Below are 18,739 nucleotides of genomic sequence, written 5' to 3' on the forward strand. Positions count from 1 at the left end.
GCTAAGAAAGAAAACAAAATTGATAATTAACATGAATTAAGTCCTGGAGTTAAAATGGTCTGTCAGCCTGAGAAACACATTTACAGGTAAGTTTAGAATGCTGCAAGAGATAAACCCAGGAAGAGTATTCATAAAAAGAACAAAAAATTGTGAAACAAAACCCAAGCAGAAATAAAACAAGGTCAAGTAGATATGACTAAGAATCAACTTGAAACTTTGGAAACAAACAATGTTGTTATTGGAATTAAAAACTTAATAGACAATTTAAACAACAGACTGGACACAAAGAGAGAATCAATGAACTTGGGGATAGTGCTGAAGAATTACCCTAAATGCAGCACAGAGAGACCAAAGTCAAAATACACAAGAGACATTCAGAGGCATAGTGGATGAACTGATAGAATTAATGGCTAAGAGCTTTCCAGAATTGAAGAAAGATGTGTCCTCAGATTGAAAGTACCTACCAATTGCTAACAAAGCTAAATGGAAACAAATCTAAGGCTTGACATCAGAGTGTAAACATAGAATATCAGGAACAAAAAGAAAATTATGGAAATCACCAGGGAGAAGAGACAGATTATTGGCATAGGCGTAGCAATTAAGAGAGACTTCTCATCAACAATAGATGCCACTGGACTTCCCTGGTGGCGCGTTGGTTAAGAATCTGCCTACCAATGCAGGGTACACAGGTTTGAGCCCTGGTCTGGGAAGATTCCACATGCCACGGAATAACTAAGCCCATGCGCTACAACTACTGAGCCTGCGCTCTAGAGCCCTTGAGCCACAACTGCTGAGCCCGCGTGCCACAGCTACTGAAGCCCGTGCACCTAGAGCCCATGCGCTGCAACAAGAGAAGCCACCGCTCACCACAACTAGAGAAAGCCAGCGTGCGGCAATGAAGACCCAATGCAGCCAAAAATAAATAAAAACAAAAAACCAACCAAACAAAAAACAGTAGATGCCAGAAAACAGCGGACTTCAAATACTGATGGAAATCATTTTCAACCTTGAATTTTATACCTACCTAGACTATCACTCAAGACTGAAGGCAAATCAGAGACATTTCAGACACATAAAGACACAGACCTTCACTGTTAAAGGTATTATCAAGAAGAAAGGGAACCTGAAGGGAAGACATGAAATGGGGGGGGGGGAACAATAATACACATGGGAATTAATAGAATATGTCAGTAAATGTTATTAAAAATAGACTATAAAATAGATAACTATATATTAGATAACTAATATAAAACAGATAACTAGGGGTATGGTTTTAGTTATGCAAAAAACTTCTGAATAGATAAATATGCTAAATTTATGGTTTGGTGTGTACATTATATATTTTAAAGTAATTACAAACATAATATAACTATAATCTCTAGTTTCCAAACTGTCCACGGGAGACAAAAGTTGGACATACAGAAAATCATATTCAGTAGAAATAGGAAGAGGAAATGAAGTGGACAAAAGGGATGATAAAAGAAAACAGTGTGATATGTAGATATTAGTTCAAATGTAAGAGTGATTACAGTTATGATTATAGCTACCCATTAGCAAAAGGCAGAGGCTATTGGAATGGTTAAAACAAAAATCCAGCCATATGTTGCTTTTAGAAGTCATACATAAAACAAAATATTACACATATGTGGAGGATGAAGATAACAAAGATAACCCAGGTAAATAATTACTCACCAAATTTAAAAGGTAGCTAGTGTAGCAATATTAATATGAGGCAAAATAGAATTTAAGAGAAGAAGCATTAACAGGAATAAAACAGCAGCAAAATATACAGTCAGACAAGAAGCTGTAACAATTGTGAACTGCGTAATACAGAGATTACAGCTAAAAGACATGATTAGCATTTATAAAACTATGTCCATTGGCTTCATTTTTGTTCAGTGCAATACATTGTATTAAATCTTAGCTCACCTGAAGTTTTGGCTAAACTTACCAGGAAATTCTTTTTCTTTTTTTATGGAGAGTGTTAAAATTTGGCTGACATGGTCCATCTTGGCTGAAAAAAATAAATACGGTTGGAAAAGTTTAGTTAGGTAAATGAAATACAGAGCTAAACTTGTTATTTAGGAATTTTTTTGTACACCCTTAACCCCAAATGTTAGGATTTAAGAGGGCAACCAAGCTCTTCCATAAAATATCTGTTTGCTCTGGTGTCAGAAGCAGAAGGTTGTTCTGGATCATTTTTCTGACACGAGATCAACATTCCTTCTGTCGTTGAATGTCTGTGTGATGAAAGTACGTAAACCGCAGAAGTCCATTCCGTGTGACCCCTTGGTACTGTTACTAATGCCCATTAATAATTCACGCAGAGCTCCACGATTCTGGTCCTCCCTTCTGGGAGGCTGAGTTCTGAAAATCCGACAAGCCCTGGGTCAAGGACAGACATTCTGACGTAGGGGTGGAAACAGGAAACAGAATGAACCCTGAAGTACACCACTCTCCCCTCAACCAGCTCCGTCCATGACCTCTTTTGCCTAAAAAGCACCTCACCAGGCTTACACACCAAACCCTGGGAACTCTTTTGTGGTTTTTAATGATTGTTGTGCATGAGTACTAGCAATGAGGTGTTCATAACCTTTTTGGGTAGGCGTTTTCATTAATTAATTACAGAGGATCGATCGTTTCACAGTACATACAATTATTGAATCCTCATGTTGTATGCCTGAAGCAAATGTAATGTTCTATGTCAATTATACCTCAATAAAAATAAATAAAACTGGCATTGCACACACACACACACACACACACACACACACACACAAATAGCATTTTTAAAAAAAGAAAATAGTTGACACTAGGAAGTGACAACATTCTGCTCTGTAAAATTTCCCCCAAAGTAAATTATATATAATTTCCAGTGATATAGCATATTTCACATGAAATTCTTTGGGCTTCTTTGAAAAAGAGATATGCTCCCTGTACATTCACAGTAATTATTTTGGAATCTAGTCTATTTTTCTTAAGATTCCTGGGGGATATTTTTCTTAAGATAAAAATAAAGAAGAAGAGGGTCAGCTGATCAGAATGAAGAGGAACCCTTCAAGGGCCCCCATCCGTATCCCTCTCTGTAGGTTCAGGAATTAGGCAGGGGTGTGTGGGGAGGGGAGGGGCTTTGAGGATGGAGAGCAGGTGTGTAGGTGCATGCCTGCTCCTGCACTTCTACCCCTTGCAGTACACACACCAGAAGGAGATTGCTTTAAACAGATTGAATTGACTTGCAACAAGCTCTCCATTGTTTGAAGCTTGTTCCCCATTTTGCGGGTCACCAGACCCGGGCACTTTAGCACATCTTAGCTGGGCCCTGGGGAAACAAGGCACAGAAGAGTGTTCTAATGTTCTAATGGCATATCGGATGCCAAAGGATGTGGCCCAAGCGGAGGAGCAATCTTCAGATGACTGACCTAAGTGTAGATGCCAGCACATTCCTTGTTCTGCGCTTATCAGAATAAAAATCTCATGCCTCGAAGGAGCTAGTGGCCGACCTCCAAGGTCTTAACTGTCTGTAATTGTGCTGTTCTGGCTCTCCTGGTACTCACATTAGCCCAGTGGGGTAATGAAATTTGAGACATCTTTGCAACTATAATACTGTACAAGGGGATGCTTTATCAGCTGGCCGACTGGCCTGATGTTTGTATTCTATGTATCTTTTTCTTTCCGTAATGCTTTAAAAATAATTCTTGGTGCCTCCTGTAACTTCTGTGAGTCTCAGCCTCATGTTTCTGAAAGAAAAAAAACAAAAACAAAAACACAAAACCCCCACCTTCCTCTGCAGTTTGCAGACCTGCTCTTTGGTTATCTACAAGGGGACAGCCTTAGAATCAGGGGTGCCCCGGAGCTGACTTGTACTGGCTCCAAGAGCAGATTTGGCCCATCTCTTTCCAGTTCTGCATTCACTGATGTCATGTTGGCGGCTGGAGATCCACCATGATGGGAGTACTTAAACCACGGAAACTGGCACACACCACAGACCAGGGCTTTTTTTCCTGAAGCCAGTTGTTAAAGATTTACCAGCATTCCACTGCCCGGGATCCTCTTAGGCCACGGTTCATTTCCCCTAAGACAACCTTCCAAAGCCAGAGGCAGGGTCCTCTCAGAGCTTGCTCTGCTTGGAAATTTGTAAAGTCATGACAACAATTGCACCCCACGGTTATAGGCATCTGTGTTTTCTGTTAGCATAAGACTGAGTAGGCAGCTTTTTCTTCCAGGGTTAATAGGAATACAGTTACGCCTAGCCAACGGAATATCGTTTAAAAAATCCCAACAAAAATGTGTCCTTTGGCTGAAGTTCTTGATTCTCTCCTATTAAACATTGGCTCCTCGCTGTAATTTAATAATAATTATAAATAAAAATAATACATTATAGTAATTCTTGCCAAACGTGCTTTTCCTGTCGGTCAAGGAATGAAACATTGAATGAGTATTTATCATATGTAAGACACAGTGATAGGCAGTATGCTAGATACAGAGACAGACTGTGTGGCCTCAATTATCATCTTCAGGAAGTATATAATTTAGAGTAAGGCAACACATGCACACATGAAAAGTTATGGGAGAGAATTCTAGAACATGTGTAATTTGAATGTATCCAGTCACCTTAAGGTCAGTCTCAGTAGGTTCTTACATCAAAACACACACGACACTGTTGGAGATTCTTTATAAAGGTTTCTGAAGGGTGGACACCAGAAGACAAAGGTGGGAATTGCATTGCAATTATAAAGCAGAACTTTCTGAAACAGCAAAAGTTTCTGAAAATCCTGTCTCTTCCTCCCCTTCCTTCTTGGCCTTTCTTTATCCTCTCTCAGGCCACATGTGTGTGTCATACGCTCCCATCTCTCCAGATATTCTTGAGAGTTTGGCAAAACAAGGATCCTTGGGGGAACCCAGCGTCCTTAGAAGGGAAAGGAGAAAGAGGGTGTAAGTCCACATGATTTCATGGGCTTCTGCCACAACTAAAAGACAACAATTCAACAAGTGTCATAAGGAATATTTGAAGTCAGAGGTCACAAGTTGGGAGTTTTAAATTCAGAGGGAGAAGAAAAGAGGAAAAGGCCATTTTGGGGGCTGGGAAAGCTTTAAGAAGGAGAGACTGGTAGGTGAGTAGAAGGTCTCAAAATAAAGACGAGAAAAGGAGTGATCCTGGCTTCTACCATCTGTGTTACCTGGTGAGTCACTGAGGCCCCCGCGGGGAGGGTGGAGTCAACATTCCACAGGTGTACATGGAAGCATCTCTTGCTTTTATCACTTGCTTCCACTTCCTCAAAGTGACCCCGAATCCACCAGCCTTTTGCCCTCTCCCCAAAGAGGAGAAGTCACTTGTGCTTCACGTAGACTGAGTGAAGGACAGACAGATTTCAGGACATCTAGGTTGGTACAGAAGTAGGCTCATACCTCAGATCTTTGGCCTAACCAGGGCTCCAACTGCTAATGTATTGAGTGGGAAAGTTTTTCCAAATAACTTTACGATAACAGCATATTTATCAAAGAGATAAGCATGGGTCTCCCTTGCTGTGCACAGTTCTACACCTGAACCTCAGTAACTGGCCAGACAGTAGCACTGCCAGCCTGTTCAGGTCACAAAACATCGGCTACCAAATTCAGTGGCTTTTTTCTTTTTTTTTTTCCCCTCAGTTTTGGACCAATCAACTAGAAAATGTTTCTAGACCAGTTTTTCCTCTTCTTGTCAATGCAGACTCCAGTGACTTTGGGGTAAAGGGGCAACTTGGCAGTGAACTCTATTGTCAGAAACTTTGCAAAGTTCCTGGCTTGAGAATTTTCAGCCTCCTCCTTCCAGCCCAGTTGGTAGCTTCCGAAATCTCACTGCACCGTTATGAGTAATTTTCAAGACCCAAAGTTACCTCGATGATTCTCAGACCTTCCCTTGTCTTTGTGATGACAGAGCTGTGAGCCTGGGACATGGGGAGTCTAAGGCATTATGAAATCTCTGTATGAAGTCGTTAAATCCACGGCAACCTGATTTCCTTCATTTTCAGGCCTGAACATCTGTAATAATCTAAATAGCTTCTTTCCTCCTAACAATCAACTGAGAAGCACCCTCACTCTCTGACAGCATCAGAGGCACTTGAATCATTCAACCGAATCTCGCCAGGGCGTCAGAGATCACTGACTCATCTGGATTCTGGACGGTCTTTCCATCAGAAGCAGCAGCTCCTTCTGGCCATGTGACCTTGACTGAGTCATTTAACACCCTCCTGAACCTGAGTTTTATCATCTCCTAATTGAGCTAAGGTCACATCTCATGTCTTCCCAGGCACTTCTCAACATCCAGACTGGCTAATACCTAAGACATCACTTGGAAACTAGAAAGCTCCTTACAGTGTATGAATAACTGATTCCCTTGGCTGATGAGAAACGAAGACCACAGTGAAACGCACGCTGGGCCCGAGAGCTGGACTTCAAGGTCAATTCTCAGGTATCTTCTGTAACATTTTTAGGATGGGTAACCTGCAAAAGCATTAGGGGTTTTCTTAAGAAGGTTTCTTTTTCTCCTGCTTCTGTTATGTTGCCTGCAAATTCAAGTAGTATTGTCAACATGGCGTATTATTATGCTTTCTGTGACACAGATAAATTTTGGGGAAAAAAACAGGGATAAACCATTCCCCATATCCACTAGTATTTTTACAGAAAATAATATGCAGCCCCATTGAAGCTATGACTCACATGATCTAAACACGATACTACACGAGAGAGGCTACCCCAAGAAAGGACCACGCCATGAGAATAGACACATTGTAAAATAACTCAAGACGAGGCCTGCGGCAGCTCTTCCGAAGTTTCTCTTTCTCTCAACCATCAGTAAGTTCTTCTCAATTCCCACTTGGGTGCCTCTTCTCTTTCTGCCCCCCTTTCTCCTATTCTGCCTCACACAAGGTTCAGCACGGAGCTGGCAGAAGCAGACTCTCCTTGGAGGGCAGGTGGAGAGGGTGAACTGGTGGGAACGCCAGAACTTTCCTTCAGGGGTGAGGGGGTGCTGGGGACCCCCACACACTCAGAATTTTGACTCATCACTGGTATAATGATGCGGCAAGAGTTCTGGCTCGAATCACTTCAGGATTTAGACGTGGCAGGGACTGGAGTCTGGAGCAGGGCAGAGCCGCTAACGGCCTCTGTATGAGGGACCAAGGAGAACTCTGGAAAAGAAGGCAGGCAGAGGGAAGGCACAGCTGAGCTGGACACATTAACTGAGGTCGCAGGCGGGCTTTGGAGGGGGAGGCGATTCTAAATAGGGCAGGATATCTGCCTCTGCACGGTCCCCCCAGGAGCATAACTGATGGCCTTAGGGTCAGTGATGAGGGGGTGGCAGCTGGAGAGGAGGAGAAGGCCCAGAGGACCCCGCGGAACTCACTGGAAACATCCAGGTCACGGGAGGGGTTGAGATCCCGAGTGGTTCTCTGTGTCTGTGCCTTTCCATTCGTATCTTTTGTATGAGCATTTCTATAACCCGCACCATCGCTGCGAGCGCTCCCATGCCCCACCCCACCATGCTCCGTTCTTCTCTCCGGCCCACGCTGGGCTCATGACACGTGGTTTATCAGATGTTAGAGTTTCAGTTCTTAAAACAACTAGATAATTCTTTCAAAGGAAACACCAGTTAGAGACCATGTGAGACCGTTATGTCAGCAGATCCAACCCAGACGCACAATCTGGCTGAAGTTCTGCTCTTTGTTGTGTGTGGCCTGTGTGTCCTCCTTTGATACAGACGACCCAGAAGGTGCCTTTCAGCTCTCAGGGTCCACCTCCCTGTGTCAGCTGCCTGGCAGGTGCTGATTAGGTTCAGGGCAGAAGGTGGTTGGCACATTGAGTAAACAAAGATGAATAAAGATCCGGTGAGGAGGCACGTGGATTCAGGAGCCATCCACGAATGTGGAGGGACGTTGGCTTGGAAGTTGCATGAGGCTGGCTGGAATCGGGGAGGAAGGTCCTGTGCTGAGGGACAGAGGTCCCAGTGTTAGGTACAGGTTAAGGTATTGGTAGGGGTCTCTGGATTTAATAAGGAAACTGGGGAATTGCTTAGCAGACTTTGGTGTGGTGGGCACACCCTGCTGGGGCATCACAGCTTGTCCCTGGCACTTACTCCCCCAGTCCTATACCCACTGACTTGGATCTTGAGGTGCTGGGGAGCGGAGGGCGGGTGCCTGCGGGCCCCATGCGTGTTTCCAATTAGAACAGTGTTGCTAACTAACGTTCAGTTAAGAACATTTGGAAAACAGAGACAAGTACGTAGAAAAAAATGTAAATAACCCATGAAACCATTACTTATAGATAAAACTTATTAACATTTTGCCGGATTCCTTTCCTGTCTTTTCCTATACAGATCTAAAATATTACTAAATTGCTATATGTAATTTTGTCTCCTACTTTTTTCTTCTCTTAACATTATATGACAGAAAACATACGGCTACGTAGCATTTTTTTTTCACTTCAATTCATCATAATGAACTTGAACGTTCTTGCCCTATTGTACATTTAGGTTATTACCAGTAGTTTTCTTTTATAAATAATTTTTAAAAGAGGCCAGTTTACAAGAATCTTCTAAGGCATTTGAGCATTTGGGCCATTAAGTTGGGGACAATGAAATGCCATGGAAATGTCTTCAGCAGGAGAGGAAAGTGATCAAAATCTGTATCAATCTTCCTCTTGGGAGGAAGGTGGGAGAAGTTAACTGTGGTGAGAAAAACAGTCATTTCAGTAGGGAAATGCAGCCAGGGTGGAGGGGCTAGTTCCCAGGTTGCTCGGGGGGCAAAGTGGATAGGATTGGGTCACCAGGGAAAGCAGGTGGACACAGAGTCAGGGGGCTCCTGAGTTTGCCTGGCGTGTCCACCTAACGGGGTGGGTGGTGATGCCAGCCAGGCTGAGGATCCGGCTGGGGGCCGGCAGAGCGCAGGGGCTGCGTGCGTCAGGCATGTTGAAGATGCCAAACCTGGAGGGAAATACAAATGGGAGCAAAGGGAGCTTCTCCGTCTATAGGTCTGGAGGAACTACAGGCCGAGGACAACAGATTCGGGGCTCACTGATCTACACTGAGATGGAGGCCAGGTAGTTAGCGACCCAGGACCCCGACCTAGAGAGAGGCTAAATGTCACCAACAAGATAGAGAACCATGATATTTGCAAGCCCTCTTCTCAGGAAGGAATCTTGGGACAAGTCAGCTGGGATGAGGAAGTAATATCCTCAGAGACTAACAGATAATTAAATATCTGCTTTCTGAAGAGGATGTCTGCTCGACTATAGGGACTTTGGTTCTTCTGTGTGGGGCATGAAAACCTTGCCTTAAATAAATGTTGAGCAATTATTTAGAGAATACTTTGTCTGAAGGGGCAGCCTGGCAGATGAAGCACAGACGGGGCAGGCTCAGGGGCTCAGGGGCCACTGAACCTCTGACGCCACAGGCCCACGACTGAGGCACGGTCAGCCCTTCAAAGGTGAACTCGGGTGCCCTTGGCTTTAATGCGGCAGGGGGAAGCGGCCTGCGGACTGCCGTGTGGTTCCTGAAGCCGGGAGTCAGAGGCTCGGCTCGTGAGCTCACGGTGGGAGGGAAGCGGACGGTGACGGATGCCAGTGCCACGGCCACCAGAAGTCCTGGGACGCTTGATCACGGTGGAGGCGTCCGGGCCATCTCTGTTCACTGGGTCACTTAGAAACTTCTACCTGAGCCCCAGCCCTGCACATTCACTGTTGCTGCTGCTGACCTTGATGGGGTTTAATCTGGGAAAGGAACCTGAAGTCCATGCTGGGAAGGACATCGGAGGAGGGGCCGTGGAATAAACTCACGCAGGTGTGCGGGGCCCAGATGCAGCTCACCGCCAGCACCCGGTCACCTGGAAATGGACGTGTCACCCACCGGGCCCAGCACCGGGCCTGGCCCATCCCGAGTGCTCAACCAGTATTTGTGGAAGAAAGGCCTGGCCCCGGGTCTCTCTCCTGAAACCAGACACTGTATTATTCAGTGGATGTGCTTTTGGTCCCCTAACGGCCTGAGATTTGGGCTGCGCCTCCTTCCCTCCTCGGGCGACTTTGCTGGGTGAGGCTGGGAGTGCCCCGTGATGACGTGTCTCCTAGAGGTCCCTCTGGGCAAGGCTGACTGGCCTCAGCGGTGTTTGTCAGTCTCCAGCTGGGCCAGATCATCAGAAAAAATGTGAAGCGTGGGGATGGGTGGGAAGGTGGCAAATCTGCGTATCTTCTCAGAGTTTTTTCTCACAGCTCTTTGTTGCGGTGCTTCTAACATAGTGGTTAGCAGAGTGGTCCATGTGCTCAGAATACCTGGGTTCAGATCTCCCTTGCTACCTGTGTGACCTTGAGCGGGTGAAATAACCTTCCCCTGCCAGTTTCCCATCTGCAAGATGAAGATCATAAAAGAGCTGCTGTGAGAATTAAGGAAGTTGATGAGTGAAAAGTGCTGCTGTATTATTATTGTCATCGTTGTTATTGTAAGCGGCAGCAGCAGCTCATGCTCGGCTAGTGCTCCTTTGTAAGAGCCTCCAAGAGAGGGCAGATGGTCCTGTAAACTCCAGGGGGTCACCCCTCTGGTCTCCGGCTCTGGGCATCCACACAGCTGGACCTTTCACCAGAGCTGCGCCTGCAGGACCGAGGCAGGCGGTGGCTGGGTTCCACGCATAGGCTTTGGAACAGAAGCCTTCGCTGTGTTTGTTGTCCTGAAGGGACGGAGCGTCTGCTGGGTTGCCCTCGCTGCAGTGCAGTGATGACGCTGGGCTCTGAGAAGGAGCTGGCGGCTGAGCCCAGGAATCCAGTGAAGGAGCTTGGCCAGCTTTCTGCCTGCAGAGGAAGGGAAGGGGGGGGGGGCGGGGGGGTTAGTGGGGGGAGGGGAGAGCTGGGTTCCCTCCACCTTTGCACCCATGGCCTGAGCTTTGAGGACCCTCACCTGGTCTGCTGGTGCACTCCAGCCCTGCCTTGCTGTGGACGTTCGGGCCATGTAACTTTAAACAAGTGTTTCGTAAGGGACAAAGTGACTTTCTCCTTTTTTTCACCTGTTCTTCCCTCCCATCCTGGGAGCTCGGGGGTGGGCTGGACACAGAGAAAAGAGTATTGTTCTTAAACCTGCCTCACAGCTCAAGGACCTTGAAGGAACAGAATGGAATGGGAAACAGGAATTATTGCCTCTTTTGTTTTCTCTTTAAAAATATAAAAAGAACCCTGAAACTGTGGTCTGGATGGCACCACATGACTTCTTCCTTTTGTCATGGAAATACTTTGCATAAAAGACTTTTCTGGATTGGTACCTTCAGGCTGTCCATCTCCAGCAGCAGAGAACTGCTGTCATTCCTGGAAATAAGGTCAGGCCCCGGGGGGTTAATCTGCCTGATTTTGCTTTTCCGAGGGTGACTGTGTAAAGTTCTTGGCTCTGTGGCCAAGTTGATGGCCCAGGGCAATGCTGCCCAGTAGAACTTTCTGCAGCTTTGCAAGTGTTCTGGGATCCATGCTGAACCCATGGTGGCCACCAGCCCTGTGGCTCCGGAGACTGAGGAACTGAGTTGTTGTTGTTCTGAGGCATAATTGACATACCACCTTATAGTAGTTTCAGGTGTCAGGAGCTGCGTTCTTTACTCTGAATTGAACTAGTTAAATTTAAACAGCCACACGTGGTCCGTGCTGTGGTCCTGGATGGCGCCGGGGAACGTCGTCATAGCGAGCTGCAAGCAGCATCCACCAGCATCACCCGCGTAAGAGGGGAAGGGGAAGGAGGCCAAAGGTCCAGACCCTGAGGACCAGTTCTCTCGTCCACAGCAGCCGTTCACGTGGCAACTGCGGTTTCTGGATATTTATCTGGACCCTTTATTGCCTCCTCTTTCTGCTGCGGGAGTAGCCATCTACTTTCTTAAAGAGGAGTGAGGTCAAAACCGTGTTACAACACAAAGGTGAGTGATCTAGAGTAGGTAATAGTTCTACTTAGAAGCTCTTCCTTGAGCTCCCAAATCACAGGGTGGGATCAGTCACTTCTTCCAGGATTCTGAAGACGCCCGTGCGGCCCGTTCAGACCCTAATGAGCGAAAGCCCTGGAGCGTGTTGGATGGACACGGGAGACTGCAGTCCAGGCTCAGTGTAGCCCAGAAGGCGGCACATCGGGGCCAGCCTGGGGCTCTGGGGCCAGGATCCTGGTCCGGGTCCTGAATCAAAAGACCAAAGAAGAAGGGCAGCCTTGAAGAGAGAAGAGAGGACGGCAGAGGAAAATGAGCCCTAAGGAAACCAGGATCTGGAGACCTGAGTGGATGGCAAGGGCGGGGTGTCACCCGCAGCAGTGGCAGCTCTAAGGTTCAGGGTGGCGGGTCCTCGTGACCCTCGTGATGCAAGGATGGAGGGTTAAGTAAATGCAGGGCCCATCAGAGAGCCCCTGACGCCGCAGGCAGGCACGGGGCCCACCCAGAGTGAGGACAGAACACAGGATGGGCTTGGACCAGGGCTGTGGCAGCCCTCACCCTGCCGTGGGTGGCCTCAGGGTCAGGAGCTTACTGGACCCGGCTTTGTGTGGGGTTTCGTCTGCAATGTCAGGACTGTGAGGCAGGTGGTATTCTGCCCATTTCACGAACGGATAAGCTGAGACTTTGTGGGGGGCTGAGGTTCGATGTTCTCCTGGCTCCTGCCTGACTTGCCTGCTACTCCTTCTCAGGCTTCCTAATGAACTCGTTCCTCTCTGCCAGGTCTGGGAATGTGGGAGCCCCTTTAGGCCTGTTCCTGAGCCCCTTCTCTTCCCATTTTCCACTCTCCCCACACGGTTTCAACTTCTCGCTGGGAACTCCCCCACTTCTGGTGCAGCCTGCATTTCTCCCAGTCAAGGAGAAGCACAATTACCCCAGAGAGTGGACCTGGAAGGGATGGAGAGACAGTAACAGAAACAGTCCTAATTTACTGATGAGAAAGGCAAAACAAAATGATTCCAAGAGAGGCTTTTCCTTTGACCAATAAAATAAACTACAAACTGGCCCAAAAAAGAAAATGGGAGAAAACACAAAATTATAAATGAGGAAATACTGCAAGAGACCACTTTGCTCAAAGCTAGCTTGACCCCTCTGAAAACCTAAATGAAAAATACAATTTTCTAGGAAAATATTTATTACCAAAGTTCACACCACAAGAAAATCTGTAACTAGGGTGACCAGACTTAGCAAATAGAAAGATAGGACCCACAGTTAAATTTGAATTTCAGATAAATAAGACTTTTTTAACATGTCTCGTGCAAGACATACTCATCCTAAAAAATTATTGGTTTTTTACTGAAATTCAAATTTAACTGGAGGTCCTGCATTTTATCTGGTAGCTCTACTTAAATAGATAAATTACCATGGAGAAACATGAGGAACTTGTCAAAGGCCGAAAAAGCATCAAGATAAAATGGTTTCAGGTGAATTATATGAAATGAATTCAAGGGATAATTTAAACTCTACTTAAATGATTCCAAACTCTATTTAAATGATGATTTAAACTCTATTTAAATGATTTAAATGATTCCAAACTCTATTTAAACTCTATTTAAATGATTCCAAACTCTAAAAATAGAGTAAAAGCTCCTAAATTATTTTTATAAAGTTGCAACACACTGAAACCAAACCTGACAATGATAGTTAAAAAAAAAAAAAAGGTGGGCAAATCTGTTATGAATATCCATGATAAAATCTCAACTGTGATAATAATAAATACGGAGGAATGATATTTTTCTTTAAAGTTGACAGACTCTTAAAAAGGTAACTGAAAAGAATTATTGAAAGTGATTTTACCAAGTTTTCTATATTTTTCCTCAGTCTTAACATGCCTATATATAGTGTATATAATTCTTAGCTATAAGTTGTTATAATAATAGATCATCATATATAGACTATTATTATTATTATAATAGATGTTACTTTCTGGAATCGCCTCAAATTAAAACTTGTTTTGAAAGTACTGATCAATACAATTAGATACGAGAAAAATATGAGGCATCAGTATTTCAACCGAGGATACAACATTATTACTATTTTCAGACAATGTGTTTACACAGCAAATGCAAAAGGATCAATTGGGGGAAGTCAGCAACAGATGATAATTCAGTTAGGTGGACTGGGTTCAAAATTAATATACACATTCAGTAGCATTTCGATAAACAAGCAGTATTTAGCAATGAAATATAATGAGGCAAACTATATCATTTATAAGAGTGTAAAAAAAAAGAACACCTAGGTATAAACTTAATAAGAAATGTGTAGGTTACAACTGTAATACTTTCTTGAAGGACATAAAAATATAATTGAATAAATAAAAAGATCTGTTATATTCTTAATACTGTAAACACATCAGTTTACCCTAAATCAATCCATAAATCCAGTGTAATCCTCATCAAAATACCAACAGTGACCTTTATAATTTGGCAACCTATTATTAAAGTTATCTGGAAATGTAAACTTGTGGAAACTATATAGATGCCCGTATCTGCAACAAGAGTTTTGGGGAAGAAGCTGTTAATAATGTTTAACTCCAGACAGTGGAAGTGAGGGGTAAGGAGTTGACCCAGAGTCTTAGTTTTTATTTCATAACCATCTATACTATTGAACTTTTCAGTATGTGCACATATTACTGATATGATTAATATGGTGGTTGTTTATTTTAAAAGAACATTCCCTATGATGTAGAGTGGTGATGCTAACCCCCGCTGCTCACTAGAATCACAGAGGGAGCGTTGGCTCAGACCTCACCTCCAGATTCGGATTCAGTTGGTCTGGGATTGGGCCCAGACATCTGATTGTTTTTAAAAAGCTCCCAGTGACTCCTGTGCAGCCAGGGCAGAGGGTTACTGCTGTAGTCCCCCATGGTGGTGCTTTGCAAACTGTGGTCACAACCCATGGTCATAAGAACAATTTAATGGGTTGGGACCAACAATTAAAAAAACCTACAGTTGACAGAAACGTGTGTGTATGTGTGTGTGTGTTTATGCCCTGGGTTGTGGTCTAAAGCATCTTTCTGTGTGATGAAATTTTAAAAATTCAGAAGGCCACTGCCTTATGTGATTCAAACATTTCAGACCTTCTGAAACAGTCTATCAGAGTTGGCGTGAACTATTAAAGGCTTTCCACAGTCTAAAAATTATATTCTAATTCTGACTTTTGTTTATTTATTCAGTCATTCAGTCATTCATTATTACAGTTCAAAGATCAAAAATACCATATGTAATTACTGGTGCCTATGTGATAAGCACTGTGTCTGACTTAAGTAGATGCTCAAAAAATGTATAATGAATGAAAGAGTGAGTGATTAAATTAATTATTAGGTAATGCTTTGCCTAGCCTTTCCAAGAGTTATTTTTATAAACTTGTTTCTCTTCTCCCGGCCAAGGCAGGACTTCCCTCTTTGCTGACATACTCATCCAAGTGAGGACGGTGCTTGGTTTGCATTGGGCCACACTGATCACACTGATCGTGGCCGCATCAATGTTACCACAATCACGGCTTGGATCCATTGGCAGGACATAAATACTCATGGAAGACAGAACCAGAACTTGGCCAAAATGGGTTAGCTTTATTCAAAGCAAGTTATGTCTTCAGAAAGTGAGGTCTTCATAAAAATGTTCTAATCCTCTATACAACCAACTTCATGTAACTGAGAAATATATTACGTGACCACAGTCTCAGCCCTGAGCAAAGTGCTGCAGGGAATACGAGGAAGCATCAGAGTTGCTTAAACCAGGCCATACAAATTCCCCGTGAGAAAGAAATTCAGATTGGGCAGAAACCAAACGCAATGGGCCAAACAGAAAAGTCTGCAAACCAAACAGCTACCACATGGGACAGGAGCTACAGGGAACACAGTAGAAGTGCTCAGGTGACATCCTTAAGCCTGAAAACTGGATTCTAATTTGCCTGACGCCTCTTCCTTAGGTGCTTGTTCTGTGTAACATTTTACAAACCATTAGCAAAATGACCATCCGTGGGAATTCTCCTCCAGGATGGCAGGCCTCCCATGCTCGTTCCGGGATTCATCTCATGGCTGCATGACTCCATGGCTTTCCGGGCTGTTTCCAACCTTGTGCCCCACAGGTCACACTGTTTTGAGAGTTGACAGGGAGGAGGGTGAATAGACCTGTGGCACCACTAACTTTTAGCAGAAACAGGCCATAGGTCAGAGTGACAAGAGCCGGCTTCTCAAGGCCTATGCAGAGGTCATGAAGGGAAGGGCTTTCTAATGAGGCTAACAGCAGTGGAGGTGCGCAGGGACGAAGATTAGAAAAAAGCAGAATTAGCAGCACAGGCATTTGAACATTTCAGAGTTAATCGATGAAGAGACTAAAAGTAGGGGGATTTAATCCAGAAAAGAGAAGACTAAGGGTGATTTCATTAGGATCTTCAACAGTATATGAAAGATGACTTCACAGGGACTGGAGAACTAGCTCTTTTACATCTTAAGCTGAAGTTTGAATAATCGAAGCAATATCTGAAAAAGTCCATCTTTCTTTATTTCTACTTTACTTAATATTTCTCAAATGCCTCTTCAACACCATCCGGTTGTTAAATATTAAATTCTATTGACCCGGCGTGGGTAAGACTCTGGGCAAGCACTGAATGGGGTGGAGAATTCTACAGCACATCATCTTTTTTCCCTAAGGGCTCCTGAATGAGCCTGTGAAGCGGACTGGGTAATTGCTTTACTAGGCAGTTTTGGAAATGGGATAATGAAGGAGAGTGTAGTCACGTGACCCAACTGTTCTGTCACGTTCCATTCATCTATTACTTTATTTTCAGATCCTCATTGAAGTCGAGAAAGCGATGTAGTTGCTTCTGAGGATGGGTGTGTGTGATGAGTTATTGTCTCCAGAGAAATGGAAAGTAGGGGCTAAACAGATTTGTGGAAGCAAATACTTGTTACCAGTTTAATACCAGTAAAAAATGGAGTATGGAACTTTGAGCTTGAGGTTTTGAAATCAGTGAGTTATTTCTTTATTGTTTCCTCCTGAAGGTATTTCCTTCTGTCTGCACAGAATGTAGACGGAATTGTGAAATGAGTTTCTGCAGCCCAGGTCAGCTGAGAGTGCTCACAAGTTCTAAAGGACTCTTCCGGTGTCAAACAGCTACCAGACATGGAAAAACAGGTCTTTTCTCTGAAAGTTCATGATTCCAACTCAGATCACTGTTACACACTGTTATAGACTTTTCAGGTTAAGAGAACTTGCCTGGCATGAACTAACTAAATATTGCTTTTCCTGAAATTGTACATCCTCTAAGGCTAATCAGTTTTCAAATTAACATATGCACCCAAATGATTAATTTGAAAAATGGGGGCATTGAAACCAGTTGTGACTTAGGACCTACTTTGGGAGTGTTGTGACTCACATAAAAGGTCAAGCCCTTCCACCTCCTTATCAGACCCATTTCATCAAGATGTTATCCTTTTTAGTTCAGCATTGCACTCGACAATCACATTATTAACCTTTAGCTTCCCTCTGGGAGGGAATTATTAGTTGGATAATTTTTTTTTTTTTTGGCGGGGGGTGGCAGGACTACCGAGCATAGCAATGTGAAAACATATTCACATTTAAAATTCTTCTGTATGCATAATAAATATTAGAACACCACTGAGCTAAAATTAATGAGTCTGTATTTAAAGCATGGCTGTACTTAAAATTACCTGCCTGATGACAATTTTACTTAATCACATTACGAGTATCTCTGATTACTTCTTGTTAATTGCTGCTTAGAACCTGGAGGGAAAAAGGTCCAGAAATTTCCAGGTAACAGATTACTTAATTGCTAACATCAAGCTGGCACTCCAAATAATATTCCCACTCTTGACCCAGTCAGTCAGCAATGTGTGTGGGCGGTACCTCTGGTGGAAGATTGTTCTAGGTCCCGTGGGAAGGTGTGAGGAGTTCTCTGCTGTTTACTATGGCAGAGCAAGAAGAAAGGCCTAGAAAGAGTAGCAGCAACGCCTGGGGCTGCACAGGTGTGTGTCGTGTGAATCCTATGTGGACCTGAGCGCCAGGGGACTCCACCCAGCGGTGCCACCTGATGGTGTGTCCTTGAGATCTGAGGACCAGCAAGGTCGTATTTCCACTACACGAGACCCTAGACTTTTCTCCTTTTCCTCCCTCCTATTCATATTTTTATGCTTATGGTTTATTGTCCCTCTCCACCCACTTGAATTTAAGCTCCACGAAAGGAGAGATTTTTATTTATTTGTCTGCAGATACATTCCCAGTGTTCATAACACCTGGCACGTAGTGGGCTCTCAGTAAATATGTGTTGAATGAATGAATGTAATAATTTCCACAATGGACGAAGATAAGGACCTCTGTTCAGATGCGTTTGTTGATTCATTTGAAGAAAATATTCTGAATCAACATAAGATGTGTGTCTGGGATAATTTCCTTCTACTCTTCTACTTAACTTTCAAAGGCACGGGGGTAAATCTCTCTGAAAACCCAGGAAGGACAACCTCAAGTTTCAAACTGATAGGGTTCATAAAAAACAAATCTATTCTTAAGGAGAAAATGAAAAGGAAACAAAAAAAGTAAGCTGGCTGTTCCAGAGGCAAACTTTGCAAATTGGTTGAAAAATGAAAAAGAAAAATTCAATCACCAACACCAAGTAACCTGTCTGAGTGATCTTCCTTTAGTTAACCATTTTTTGATTGGCTTGACTCTCTTTTGGAGAGGCCGGGTCAAATGATACGCGAATTGCTTCTTCTTGGAAAAAAAACAAAACAAAACAAAACAAAACCTTGGCTG

General features: G+C 44.0%; 1 protein-coding gene and 1 long non-coding RNA gene across 3 annotated transcripts in view; one reads left to right on the top strand and one right to left on the bottom strand.

The window, feature by feature from the left end:
- LOC307197341 overlaps positions 1 to 7,631 on the top strand; it is an 84,158-nt gene extending 76,527 nt beyond the window's left edge. Inside the window, exon 3 of the long non-coding RNA XR_013831391.1 lies at positions 6,287 to 7,631. This is a non-coding gene — a long non-coding RNA (uncharacterized lncRNA). The remainder of the gene's footprint in view (positions 1 to 6,286) is intronic.
- L3MBTL4 (L3MBTL histone methyl-lysine binding protein 4) overlaps positions 1,773 to 18,739 on the bottom strand; it is a 379,209-nt gene continuing 362,242 nt past the window's right edge. Inside the window, exon 19 of one of the 2 annotated variants that reach the window (XM_079943122.1) lies at positions 1,773 to 2,014. In XM_079943122.1, the coding sequence (XP_079799248.1) occupies positions 1,985 to 2,014 (30 nt within the window). In that variant the 3' untranslated portion in view covers positions 1,773 to 1,984. The remainder of the gene's footprint in view (positions 2,015 to 18,739) is intronic. The other variant, XR_013831388.1, reaches the window with a different exon arrangement.

The sequence above is a fragment of the Stenella coeruleoalba genome (assembly GCF_951394435.1).
Source record: "Stenella coeruleoalba genome assembly, chromosome: 14".
Taxonomy (NCBI): Eukaryota; Metazoa; Chordata; class Mammalia; order Artiodactyla; family Delphinidae; genus Stenella; species Stenella coeruleoalba.